We start from the raw sequence: 14,648 nt of genomic DNA on the forward strand, positions 1-14,648 counted from the left end.
AACAATGCATCCAGAAAGAGAAAAGATTTTTTTGTGTTGAGTTAGACCAACGCATCCTGTTAATTGCTAGAATACCAATTTTTGTTGGACCTTCATGATTGGCATCACTGACAGAATTACAGTGCTTTCTGGATTTGCAATTTGCATATGTTTCCTTGCATTTGTTGCGTTTTCTTTTCCTTTCATGTCACCCCTTGCATCATTGAAAGGTATTATACTTACCATCAAGTGCACTGAGACGGGCACCCAGTCATAACATCTCTAACCATCCCTGAAGCCCTGCCATATATGCATGCTGTTTCTTGAGCCTGTATCCTGTCAGCATTGCCACCGTGTCAGGAAGAAATGGGGCATCACTGCACTGGGATTTCAGGCAAACTCAAACACAGGTCTTGCCATAAGGATTAAATTTGGGTAGGTCATTCTGCCCGTGTCTAGATGAAGTACCCACAGTTTGCTCATTCTCTACATCAGGAAAACAGCTACACACTGTTTGGCTGTGCCAATTCTTCCATCCCACTATCCTTAGCTTGCTAGAAAACTTTAAACTGCAACATGCAGGAGATATCTGGATCCAATACAGAGAAGATAAAATAGACAAAGGTGATGAAGAGTTAGACTCACTATGTGTAGGGCTTCTGGGTCAATACTGTCTCCTCTCTGGAGCCTTAACTTGTACTAACCCATTGCGTAGGAGCCAAAGACATTGCTTTCTCCTGAGCTCAATGCTGTAATACCCAAAGACTCAACAAAGGCCCTTGCTGAAACCCTGAACCACATCTGTGCAGAAAATACACAAAGCATTGGGACCGAAAAGAAGCAGAGGATTCTGAAACAACAACATGTAACCAATTCATAAGGACTTTTTTTAAGGGTAGCAGAAACATTTCCAAGACTCTAGATACGTGGAAAATCGTATTTTCCTTCTTTGACTATTAAATATGTATGACCATTCAGCTGCACAGCTTATCAGCTCAGGAATTCTCATGTTTCATTATATTTAGCTAAATTTATTATTATTTCCTATTAACAATAAATGAAAATACATCCGTGCAATCACTAGAGTTAAAGAGAGAAAAGACCTCTCAGGTCAACAAGTTCCTCTTCCTGCCCTTGCAGTTATTCCCTACTGCCTATTTATTTATTCCTTCTAGTTTTGTGTTTCATAAATAATACAATAATGTCATAATTTCTGGTGTTCTGTATTACAGATCTTAGTGCCTTATGCTATGAAAAATGATCAGAGATTTTACCATATATGGAAACAAATTATCTTAGTCTCTCTTCTATACTTGTGAACTAATTGTGAACTAACAGTAAGAGCTGAGTCTCCAGCAGCTCTGACTGCAGGATATGAACAGCTTTTTGTTCACAGCAAGGCTTCAGCCAGTTGATTAGTGCAACAAAACCTGCTGACACAGAAGCTAGCTAGCAAGAACTGCTTTTGTGCGCTGCTCTTGGAGGCCAGCTTGTATCTGCAGGGAGCAGGACTCTTGCTGGCCTGGAGTTAGATGCATCTCTCCACACTACTCCTCTAACATTTGCAAATGCACAGAGCAGATTTTCCTTACTTTCCCTACTGTCTCAGGTTGGAGGCAAACAGAGAGCTTGGAGGAAAGGGGATGGAAGGAGTGGCACAAAATATGGACAGGGAAGGCTCAGCTGGGCACCTATGAAAGGAGGTGGGCAGCTTGAAAGGTTATGGGCAGGTCTTCAGTAGGACTGCCTGGGAGTCCTGTTTTCTGAAGATGATGGAGCCGGAATGGATTCTGCTGTGTGTTGTTAAGGTCTTTTGTACCCTATTGATTGAAGCTATTCAAGTACCTTCTGTCCTCATCTGCTCCTGTATGCCAGCGTGAAAGGAAAGCTTCCACCCTCCCCTGTTCCTTTGCAATTCAAAGCCGATGCTAAAAACAAACTTCAAAATGAGGGACAAAGTTTCCATATGGACAGATGCTATCATCTTGAAATTCTACAGTTACTATGTAGTGTCTCAGATCCTTCTTCAGATGTTTGCATAGATCCCAGTGTAGTCAGGTAACAGACACTCTGAATAATAAGAAAGAGGAGTATCAGCTATCTGACGAACTGAATTATCAGTCTCTTGAATTTGGGAAGTTAAGGTACAGCATTTAACAAAAGTCCGAATATCATTGCATATTAGGCTTTAAATACCTCACATAAAGATGTAATAAGTAATAACTGAAGAAAGATGCATATGATGTTTACAATATGGTGATATACTAACATTTGCAGGGAGAAATGGAACAGATTCTTCGCCAACTGATATCAAGTGGAAATGCAAAAGCATTCTCAGCTTCATTGATGAAGTGAGTTGTTCCTTAGAAAGCTGAATAGTGCATGTCTGAAACAATGAGACTGTTGCATCTTTGATATTTTTAGAAGATTTCTTTAGATGACCCTGTGGAGGAAGTTGGCCAGCAATGACCTTTGAATTCCATTAGAGCTGATAACTACCAAGAGTATGAACAATCTGCTTTGGGTGTCCCTGCCTGAGCAGAACTTGAACCAGATGGACCCAGAGGTCTCTGCCAACCTCAGTTATTCTGAGATTTTGTGAAAAGATGCAGGTGATGCATGGAAAACAACTCAGCGGTGCCCTTGAAAATAAGCCCTATCAATTCAGCTAGCACTAAAATATCAAGTCTTAAAGAATTTGGACAGAAGTTAGAATGAGATGGCCATTAGTATCACCTGCCAGTACAGGTAACAGTGGCAAGGTGTGCTTGGAGCCAGGATTCAACTAGCCTGTTTAAAATGCAACATCCCAAACAAGCATCTTTGGCACTAGAGCAAAAACATATGCTGTCTGTTCCTAATTTGAGCATTTTCCATTCAAAGGAACAGGTCTGCCTTGTAGCTTGAATGTCCACAGTATATAAGGATTTATGTCACCTGCTGAAATACTGTTGACAAGAGACGGTTCACAGCAGTGACATTTAAGTAGCCCGTTGCAGTGGCTGTGGGCATGGAACTGGTATCTGACACGTTCTGTGAGGTCATTTCCAGGCAGATTGGAAAGATGGTAGGAACAGACATCTGCAAGTGATCTGTCAAGCTGCCCTGGCTTGCAGAAGAGAATTAGAAACTGCCTTACTAGTTATCTGTCTACACTGGCAATCAGTGGAAAAAGGGGAAGGAAATACAAGCAGCTTGTGCAGGTTCCCATCCTATAAATTATTTGATAAAGAGCTTGAATTCATTCCTACAGCACTGGGAGAAGAATCCCCCTTTAGGAAAACAACACCTTTCCATACTATTTTTTGCAGAAACCCCCTTTGGCTGGTGCCTGCTTCCTAGAGAAGAGCGCAAGTGTGATATAGGGCCCAGGGGCAACCCCCAGCCATAGCATCAGGTTTGCTGCTGGCAGAGAGGGGATGACAGAGCTCTCTTTGCTTATCAGTTCACTGTTTATGGTGGCAGGTTTGCCTGTCAGGAATTTCACTTCAAAATATTCAGTACAAGAGCTTTGGCAGTCTCTGGAGGGTGAATACTAAATATAAGCATTCAATACTGGTAATTATATAAGTTTCAATGTAGTTTTCTACTTTCTTGGAAAAGAAGGTAACGATTAGTTTTAAATCACTGGGGTTGTATTTACTTCAGTGGCAGGCAAGGTTTTGGGCAACTGAATGAATGCAATTATCCTGCTGGTATGAGAAGAAAGTTGCAGTAAAAGCCAGATGGCAGTTTCAGGAATATGGAAATGCAATAAAAATGTAAACTTTTGAAGGAAGTAACGCTTCCGAGCACAGTGATATACATTCAATAAAGCTATATCAACATTAAATACAATAATTTGAATTACAGGAAATATACTAGAAACCAGCACTCATTACTCTCTTTCTTTTCGTAGCCAAACCACACAATACTTTTGGAAACTGAAAAATTGATAATGGAAAAAAGTGATGATGAGAAACGATGAGTAAACCATATTAGCATTAGTTATGTCACAAATGTGTAATAATTTCAACTAATAAACACGTGATTATTTAGTGTCTTAACTACAGAAATCTGAAATATTTATTCACTCGGTATTTTTTACTCACCTGATTGCTCTGATGACAGTTTTAAGAGCAGGAGTGAGATCTTCTACTGACACATCACACTGGCACCCTTTATCATCATAAACATCATCTGTTCCAAGACTGGTGTCAGCTACAAAATACAAGAGCAGACCAAACAATAAGCATTTAAAAATGCCTTCCTTAGTGTTTTCTAGCTGCCTGCACAGTCATACTGCAAAAAATAGGGGCTACAAATCAAGTATTAAAAAGCTTCATCAGTTTATGAACAGTATGATGTACTTGTCTGCATTTAGGCTTGTGTCATAGAAGGACCGGGCAGTCCCCAGTGAAAATGATAAAACTCAGAAGGGAAGAAAGACCTGTTATTTTTCATACAAATGAACAGTGAGTTTCAGTATGTCGCATTCTGACGTCTCAGTGTTTTTAATCACATTCACTGTCTTAAGGGAAAGTTGTGAGTTAACAGATATAAATCAAAGAAGCAGAAGATGCTGAAGTTATATTAAATTGTTTTTTGTTTGTTTGTTTGTTTGTTTTTTTACCATCACGAATGAACTTTTAAGACAAAGGATCTGTTTCATTTATTAAGAAGGCTGTGCAATGATGCAATACTTCATTACAGGTAAAAAATAAACCAAGTATCTTTTTGCCAGAAATGAATAGAGAATGGCACTCATCATGGATCATCTGCCCCCTTCAGCTTCATAGGCATGTAGATTCTGCAGTGTTCTTTTGCAGCAGGCACTCAAGTTAATATATTTCTTTGCCTGAACAAGATAGATCCTCTGTTCTTTCCTAACATCGCCCCTGCAGGGTTACCATTTGTGAATCAATTAGAAATCTCAGAAGGGCTCAGTGTATCTCAGTACTCAAGGAAAAAAGGGGAGGATGCACGACCAAGATGGTTTATGAACTCCCAGTGTGCAGGAATGGCAACGGAGGAAGGAAGGCAGGATGTCCATGTCAGACATATATACTGAATGACAGAGGAAACCTGTCTTGAGGGTAGGTGTTTTTCCTCCCCAAACGGTCTCTCATCACCTGCATAAAGACCAAGTGCCCAGGTGAAAAATTTCAGAAGGTAAGAGCATTTTAACACCTCAGTGTCTCTACTTAGAAGAGAATGAAAAATATAAGAATAATGTATGAAATACAGAAAAAAGGATGGGATTCGTTATTCCGTAATAACAAAGGAGGTTTCTTTACAGTCTTATGTCCCTACCTATATTCATGCTATTATTTAAAACAGAGGCTCAAAAACACTGCAAGTTAGATATTTCAGATGACTCCGCCGTAATCAATTTTGATCCACAATCAGACAAAAACAGGACATTTTTACAAGTTCCCTTTTCACAATGACCGTAAATTAAAGATGAAAAATATTCTTTATCATGCTGAAACGCATAGAAATTTCATGTCATCTTTTAAATCTAATCAGAATACTATCTTAGAATAAACAGCATTCTACTAGGCTGCATTTTCTGGAACCGCTATTGCTGCATTGTCTTTGCAGATTAAATATTTGGCCACAATAATTTGTTTTGATGAGATATGACCTTAAAAGTTATTCACTAAAATATTAGAAGAGTCCTTAAAATCTAAAGGTCAATAGTTCAAAGAACATTTTTGGACAGAAGCTGAAAAATAAGTTTGTGGTATTTTTTAATTCCTCACAAGACCTTAACCTTCTGTTGTGGTAGTTTCGTTGTTGGCACTGTTCTGACAGGAAACAATAGCACAAATCACTTCCATGCTTTCTGTGATTCATGAACTAAATCTACCCCTGATCAAACTTAAGAGCATCCAAGGGACAGTTTTTAGCATTGAACAGAAAGTGGGATATACAAAACAAGTGATTTGGTTAAGGCCATGTACCTGCGGCAAAGCAGAGCCTACTGTGCCTAGTTCATTAGCCTCTAGAATACATGTTTCCTTTTTTGACTGTTGCTGAACTGTTATATTCATGATGAACATCTACCATAACTGTAAAGAACAAAAAATGTATCTGTGACAGATCAACTTAACATAACAGGGATGGTTTATAGCCAAGGTAATAGCGTCTTCAATCACACTCAGTGTGCAATCAAATGGAACCTTGAAAAGGTTCAGTTTTACATCATAAAAATGAAGTTTTCATCCACAACTGGTATCTTACCTTTCTTCCTACTGTTGCAAGCCAAGCCTTCAGCCTTCAGTGATGTTAAGAGTGCTTTTAACTGGCTTTACACAAGCTTTACTATTGCTTATCTTACAGACAAAATACATATGTCTCTCCACTGCTCCTGCCTAAGTAATATTTAGATTTCAGTCTAAAAACTATAGTTAGCTAAAATAAATTATGTAATTAGGTTTTTTTGGGTATGCACAGAATTTAAACTGCATTCCCAAAGTGTTGAGTATATCATGACACTAACTTTCTTTGATAGGTGGATGGTTGGACTGGATGATCCTGTAGGTCTTTTCCAACCTTGGTGTTTCTGTGATTCTAGGTGTCATGTCTGATTAGTCTCTCCAGTCCTCCCAGTGCTGAAATCTCCCAGCTCATCCCTAAATTCCATATGAAAAGTTGAGTTCTGTACATTTCTGATATTTCCAGTGGCTGTCTAAGGTGTAAACAAAATCAGTTACTCTAGTGTAAATTAGGGATAATTTTGCTAAGGTCAGAAGAGCTCCAGCCATGTAATCCCTGTGAAACAGGAGACTCCAACTTGAAAGTTTAAAATAAACATGTTTCTATATGATTATCTCACTGATACAGTTCCTGGGTCCTCTGCCAAGTGCAGTGTCATTAATAAAAGGTCCTCCTTAATGCAGCATATCTTTGCAGAACTGTTCTTAGAACAGTATGGTGCAATTAGAGTTTCATGTTGCTCTCATGTGGATACAAAAATCAGCAAAATCTTTAAACAGACGCTGGAAAATTCTTATAAATTTAAGCCAGCTTTAAGAAGAGATACTGCTCCTAATAAATCACCTTCCTTTTTTGTTTTTGCTTTCTAATATTCCCACTGTCATGAATTTCCTCTATTATAGCAGGCGCTCAGTACTACATGTCAATAAAACTCGAGAAAAGCTATAAACCTTATTTGATTCATATGGGAAACATTCACGTTTCTTTTTAATACTAAGCAGACTTGGGAAAAGGTTTGAGAAATACATAGTAATAATCTGGAGGAAAAAAAAAGTCCATCTTAAAAAGCCACTGAACTTGAAGTTCACATTCTGATGAATTTTTCCAGTGGAAGCTCATGCTGTGTATGACATAGTTATGAGGTGAGATGTTCTTGTATCACTTCTGTCCCTCTCAAGTTCATCCTTGAGGTCGGGGCCAGCTTGGCCCCTGCAATGGCTCCAGCTGTTAAAATCACTGCCAGTTCCCAGACAGTATTAAGCTACGGCCTCTGACAAGCCCTGCTCTGTGCCGCCTCCTGTTCTCAGGGAGGTTCCTACCTACCAGTAACTGGGCAGGCAGGCCCTTCAGTGCCAGCTCGCACTTAGTTCTACACACTCCTGCTCCTTATTCCATCTCTGTAGCCTTTAGCTGTGTCTCCTGCTCCCTGTTGGGGTCCGTGCATGGTCCAGGTCTTCCTAGGATTAGCAACAGCTTGGCTTTTTCTCCAGGAGCCCCTACCACTAGGTAAAAAGCCTTCCAAATCTGCTGCTTGGGCAGCAGAATCTGGCCTTGACAATTTCCCTTAGTACAGCATTCAGACATACTCCTGGAATTCTACCTAAGAAGAGTTTTCAGTCAGTTGGACAACTCAGAAACAGTTCCTCTTTTCTAATACCACCATCTTTACAATTTAAGATGTCTTCTGATTCTAAGCTTCAGTCTGTCTGTGTAAGTATTTAAACTGGTATCTGTTTCACAACTCATTGGCCAGCTGTGAATATCTTACAGTCTGCAGTGTTATTTGGGTCACTGTCTTGTCTTTGCCTCTTATTAATTTCTTCCTTTCTTCCTTAACAGCATTAAAGTCATTAAAATTATATGGATATTTCCCAGTTTGTCACAGTGTTTATGCATTCTTCTTGCAAACTCGTCAGTTATGATCATCCCAAATGAACTGAATAAAAATTACACTGTTCTGTAACCTTATATGTCACTAACAAAAAAATTGCGAGTATGTTGCTGCGTTTCATATGACTCTGCACAGAAGTTATGTGCAAGATTTGATTTATTATCTGTGCATATCAAACATCCTTTCATCATAATTGGGAAAACTGTACCACTGCTCTGATCCCCCTCATAGCTTTGTGCTCTCAATGTCAGTAATATTTGAGCAATTATGTGCCCGTTGAACAGAACAGGAAATATTTTCTACTCCCATCTTTAATTTGTTTTCTGGAACTGTCAAATGCGAACATCAACAGTCCAACACTAATAAATGCCTGTGCAGACACCATGAATAGCCCTATGGTAATGCTCTCAACACCGTCAGCACTGTATTGATCCCAACACAGACCCTTTCATTAGTTTTTTCAAAGCCTACAGATGTGCTTCAGCCTTTTTGTGAGTCTGCAGGAGATGGCTCGGGCTGTTTGTGTGGGTGATCTAAGTGATTTTGTTGAGGTTAAGTACTCACCTCTTAGACAAGGCAAAATATGAATAGGTGCCCAAGGTCGAGAGTGTGCAGATGACCCTCAATTATTCGTTACGGCACAGTCTTACTTCAACTTGGTTAAAAAAAAAAGCAAAAAAGCACTGATTTGAAAAAAAAACACCTGAATTATTTTTATTTTCATGCATGGCTTCAAGTGAAAAATAGCTGGTGGCCTAATTTTCACAGATGGCTGAGTTACAGCAAGCCATACTTGCCCAGAGAGGTTGTGGATTCCCCATCCCTGGAGGTGTTCAAAGCCAGGTTGGATGGGGTCCTGGACAGCCTGGTCTAGTATTAGATATGGAGGTTGGCGGCCCTGCCTGTGACAGAGGGTTGGAGCTTCGTGATCCTTGAGGTCCCTTCCAACCCATACTATGATTCTGTGATTCTTTGATACTTTATAACTAATGTTGGAAATCCAGAACTCAACATAGGAATTGAGGTTCAAACAACCCATAACTGTTGAGAGTGGAAGGGACAGCTGGAGGTACAAGTCCCTTGTTAAAGCCTAGAATGCCCATAAGGTAGGGGCACTTCACTTCACTTTACACTGCCTTTGACGTAGCATTCTTTACCAGCAGTACTTGCTGTGAAAAGTTAGGTTTTTAGCCCATATTCTCTAAAATATTGTGATATCCTCAATTTTTAGTATTTCCACAAATGTCACAATGCATGGAATGTTTCACAAAATCTCAATTACTTCTTCCCTTAAAAAACCACCCTAGCTATAGACACCTTCAGGTTCTATATTCACACAGTTAATATAATTTCCCTTAATCAAAATCAAATGTGACTCAGCCTAGTAACTTTGTTTAAATGTTTCATAAAGCTTCTCAGTTCTTTGCCGGCTCTTATTATTTTCCTGTTTGTTGCAGCACGAACACAAACTTCCATCACTACCCTTAGAAGTGATGCTCTTTCAAATTTTCCTTTGCATCAACAAGCTGACTCTCTTTCAAAAAATAGTTCACATAAATCATTTCACCGTGATTGCTTGCTAAGCTCTGTAGGAAACTGAAAAAAGCAACGCTAATTGGGATGGAACTTAATCACTCACTTAACGATAAGAATGCCCAAAGCTTCCCCGAACAGGGAAAGGCAGCAGCACATGTTTACATGCTTTTCAGAGCAGAAGCCAAAAAAAAAAAAAGAAAAAAGAAAAAAAAGAGGCCCAAGGGAGTGAACCATGCATTTATTTTCTTGATCCCTGGAAATAAATAATAAAAAATAATGAGAAAGCTTTCTTCAAATTGTTAAAGAAGGAAGGAGGCAGGACAAGTAAGCTCCCGTGGTTTGCTCTTCACTTTTACTGTTTAATACATGTCTAAAAAAGACACAAAAACCCTGGTAGTATAAAATGGTTTTCAAGTGGAGAAATTAAGGAAGAAGGAGCAAAGATGACGACATTTGAAGACATCTGAAACTGATGCCTCCTTGAAGGAGGAGAGCAGCATCACTGCACCAGATTTAAAGAACTCCCTCTGCCTCACGCACATCCTAAGCCTCAACCCTACACAGTATCCATGTGGAGTGCAGCAGTGCTATAGGCATAACACATCTCTTCCTTCTTTCTCTTCCTATTAAAGAGGCAAAGATTTCCAGACAAGGGGCAGATAAAGATATCAGAACTGGAATTCAGTAGCTGTAGTGCAATAGGAAGTTTTACCAGTATAGCAGCATAAAACATTTACCCAGCAAACATTATATCAGTGAAAAGATTTCTAGTAACCCTCATATTTGGCAAAAACAGAAGTTAGGATTTTTAGAACATTTTTTTTAACACACAATTTGAGTATAGTTATTTAGACGCCTAAACTCCTACACCTCTGTAAATGCAATTTTTAAGGCCAGAAACCTAATTTATATCTGTTATCATATAATGCATACAAGTTCCAAATAGCTAAAATTCTAACATTCCCTGCTAGCAATTCTTAACTATCTTTAGCTATTATTTAACTTCTCAGAAATTTTGTGCACTGGCGATATTGCATGGAACAGCTCCCATGGCTTAATTAAAAAGGAGTCCTGTTCATTTTGAGTGATGATATGGAGAACCAGGAGACCTCTAAAAGACAATTCATTATATACATAACAATTCTGCAGTTAAAATTGCTGATCTTATTATAAACAGTGGCACACTAGCCAGCAATTTTAGAATGCCATATGAGAAGAGAAAGAAAAGTGTAGGTTTCTCTCACATATACAAATGACTGTAGTTACTTTTTTAGACACAGAATTGTAGGGGCTGGAAGGGACCTTTAGAGATCATCCTGCCTAACCCCCCTGCCAAAGCAGGCTCCCTACACCAGGTTGCACAGGTAGGTGTCCAGGCAGGTCTTGAACATCTCCAGAGAAGGAGACTCCACACCCTCTCTGTGCAGCCTGTTGCAGTACTCCATCATAGCACTGGACACAGTTCTCTGACATTTTATGTACAGTGCACACAAGAAGTTATATTTCTATATATGATAAGACCTACAATTGCGAGCTAATGAGTTTAATATCATGCCTAATTTCCTATCTCTTTGCATGTCATTGTAGAACAAAGTCCAATAGTCCAGAAGTCCTAACACAGGTCCTGGGAGATGAGATTGCTAACCACCAACTGTTTATCATGACCACACTTGAGCACTCAGTTCAGGTAGTAAAGGTGTATGGCAGGCTACTCATCACATATGATGGAGAACTTTGGCAGGAATAGAATAAAATAAAGTAATTGCTCAAAATGTATAGACTCAGAGCTTAGATCTCACTGCTAGATTATTTTATAGGATATTCCTAATTAATTACAATTGCAACTGTAATGAATGAGAGCTCTATCATGCAGTTAAATGATCAGAAGAAAATAAATCTACCACCCAGCACCAATTGACATACTGCAAATAACATGCTATTTCGTCACATCATGTGTTGTACAAATAGAGCAGCTTGGTTTTCGCATCATGCAGCTTCATTTTGAATAAGCAGATTTAAGCTAAGGGAGGTATAGAAGCAACTAAAAGAAGGACCTTTGCCACCTCAAGTGAACCATGTACGAGGTCAAGATGTTTGTGCTACTGGAAGGAAAGCCTGTCATTTTTGCAATCCATAAATTATACAGTAGTAACTGAGGACACGGGGGCTGAAATGCACAGTTGCATTCTTTCCGTGGTTCTTGTAATATACTCTACCCTGTGGATTTTGAGCAAGTACTCTGCAGGGAGTGAAAGGCTAGAGGTCATACAAGCATATAATGTTCAGGGATACTGCAGAAATCAAATAATCCCTTAGAGAGTCCTTTTTAATTAATCAAATGAAAAATGTTTGCAATATCTCTGGTGCTGAACACTTTTGATGCTTTATTCAAACAGCCACACAACATCTGTAGCATACAGCAAATGCACAATAACCATCATGGGACAGTGGTGTACAAGTACAGAAGGGCACTTTTGTCCCTTCTTAAGGACTGCATGCCCAACATAATATCAGCTCATTCCTTAAACTCTGGCCATGCAAGACTGGAGTAGGATTAAAGCAGAAGACAGTTCTGCTCCTCACAGAAAGAAGCAAGCAGAAGAAAAGCTCATCTATATGTTTGGAAAGGGGAATGCTCCCCACAGCAGTGCCTGGTGTACTGGGGGCTGTTCCCCATTGACAGATTAGCTGGAGTCTCTGTTTAGGTGTGTAGGGATATAAGCCATGCTGTATAAGCAGGATATGGTGACAGGAGTGGGTCATGTGGGTCAGGGCTCAGCCAAGGCTTCTGAGCCCATCGGGGTAAGCTGCAGGAGCACCCCTGCAGCACAGCAGCTCTTGTGAGAGTGCTTTATCTGGCATGACCCTATTAGCTTGTTGTCTACCTCTTCACCACTTGGTAAAATATTCTCAGATGATTTTTGTTATCATTTCAAGCTCACGTTTTGTGAAACCTGACTATTTAGTACTCCCAAATCCTTCACAGATTTAGTGGTGAAGATTTCCATTAGATCTGCTTGGAGGTGATAATTCCCTTCTAAACTGATAACAGGGATTGGAAATGCAGCATCCTAGCACCTTTAGTAATTTTTGCAGGGTCTCATCTCCAGCAAGAGTTCTGGCAGCTGCAAGGCACATTTCACTGGAGACTGGATGTATTTTTAAAATCAGATTACATAAGTCTTAGTTTTCAATTTAGCTCCCCTGCACTGTTGTTAAATGCTCTGGAGTGTCTGCAGCCGTGCCACCAAGGCTCTCTCCAGCCATCAAAGCTCTCTCAGGTTTGGATTCAATTTGCAAATGCACATATGTAGCTGAAATAATTGCTGCAGTTGCCAGGCCCACTTTGGCAAGAGCAATAGAAGGTTTACAGGCAGTTTCAGAGGGCTGTCACTACCCATAATTAAAGGCATTTCTGCAGCAGTTTCGGTCATGCTGCTCCAGGTCTCCCACACCAAAATGCCCCTTAGAACATGCCTGTGACCAGCTGAAGCGTTCTGCTTTACTGCCGAGAAACCCTTCTTCTATGGTTTTAATACGCAGCAGGGGAGTGTTCGTAAGCTTTTGTTAACACATGGTGTAAGAGAAAAGCTATTACATTTTCAGTCGTGTTATCCAATTGCTGCCTCTGTAAGCTCCTGTCTGGATTACAAACCTTTTACACTACATTTTCTAACTGCTTGTGTTTAGCTTTTTTAGCAGTCTTCTTCTGATTGTTTTGGCCCAGACTCCAGCCACATCCTTTATTAGAACTTTCTCAATCCTGCCAAATCTCTCAATTGACTATCTGCCTTAGATCACTCTCACCCAATTAAAGATTTCACTTCCTTTTTGAACTCCCTATATAAGTAATATTTGCTCATTTGCTTTGGTTTTTTGAAGATTTTAGCAAACTTTACCTTCATAAAGAGGGTAGTTCCTGCTGCACCTGCACTAAGTGAAGATAACTTACAACACTAAATCAGCTAAACAAAAATCAAGTAAATTATAGAACCATACCATATCCCAAATTAGAAGGGTCCTACAAGGATGACCAAGTCCAACTCCCGACTCCAAAGAGGACCACCCAAAATCAAACTCTATGTCTGAGAGTGTAGTACAAATGCTTCTTGAACTCCAATATACTTGGTGCTATGGCCACTGCCTTTGGGAGCCTGTTCCAAACATATGAATGTCTTTTCTTTTGAAAAGCGATGTTCATAATAAGAACCTTTTATTTTTTCATTGGATTACTGATGTAACCATTTGACCCTGGACTGAGGATCCTGTACCAAATTGCCTCTGTTGGAAGGGTCTTTTGAAAGTGTCATTTCTTCTCCCCTTAAACTTACTGCAAAGGGAAAAGAAACCCCAGAAAAACCAGCCACTTAAGGGTATTGTTTTGTGCACTGACTAAAACCTAGGAATGGTGGCTTCTAGTTTGGCTGGAAGATCAGCAGACCAAAACAATTCTTTGGTTGCAGAATACCTCCAGAAGGGAACTGGAGGTTTTGATGACTGAGAGGTATCACTAAAATGCTGCGAATGCTGTGTTTTCAGTGAAAAAAATTCAGGAAGTACTGAACTAAATACATAAACTAAATAAATAGTCTCCAGATCTTTTCAAAGTGTGCCAAACTATGAAACCGATAACACAAATGGAAAGAAAAAAATAGAATGTATCAAGCTCAGTAGTGCTGCAGAGCTTTTCCTGCAGTGGACTGGGTAAAGGAGCAGGGAGCTGCCTCTCAGCAGAAAGCACAGTGGAAATTGACCTGATGAGACCAGTCCTAGAAGTACTGGACTGGGTCCCAGACTGGAAACTTGGCATTTGCCTAAAAGCTGGAGACAATGGAGGCTGTTCCTCCTGCCACAGATGAGAAATCAGTCATATCTGTTGGCTCTAGCTCATAAGGGTGGACAAGGAGCTGGAAACTGCTTACAAGGAAACAGCTTGGGCTCACCCTGGGGAGTGGGAAGATCTTTAAGGGCTTACTCATGACAGTGAAGTCTCTGTTGTTACTATCTTTTATCTACAGAAATACCCAAGGTGCCATTTATG

General features: G+C 39.8%; 1 protein-coding gene across 4 annotated transcripts in view; it reads right to left on the bottom strand.

Annotated features, from left to right (window-relative positions):
• The window catches only part of KCNQ5 (potassium voltage-gated channel subfamily Q member 5), a 243,455-nt gene that overhangs the window by 9,237 nt on the left and 219,570 nt on the right, over positions 1 to 14,648 (bottom strand). For all 4 annotated transcript variants that reach the window (XM_085543744.1, XM_015859068.3, XM_015859067.3 and 1 more), the window contains one exon: positions 4,071 to 4,179. In XM_085543744.1, the coding sequence (XP_085399870.1) occupies positions 4,071 to 4,179 (109 nt within the window). The remainder of the gene's footprint in view (positions 1 to 4,070; positions 4,180 to 14,648) is intronic.

The sequence above is a fragment of the Coturnix japonica genome, chromosome 3 (genome assembly GCF_054131305.1).
Source record: "Coturnix japonica strain WE chromosome 3, WE-NBRP24, whole genome shotgun sequence".
Taxonomy (NCBI): domain Eukaryota; kingdom Metazoa; phylum Chordata; class Aves; order Galliformes; family Phasianidae; genus Coturnix; species Coturnix japonica.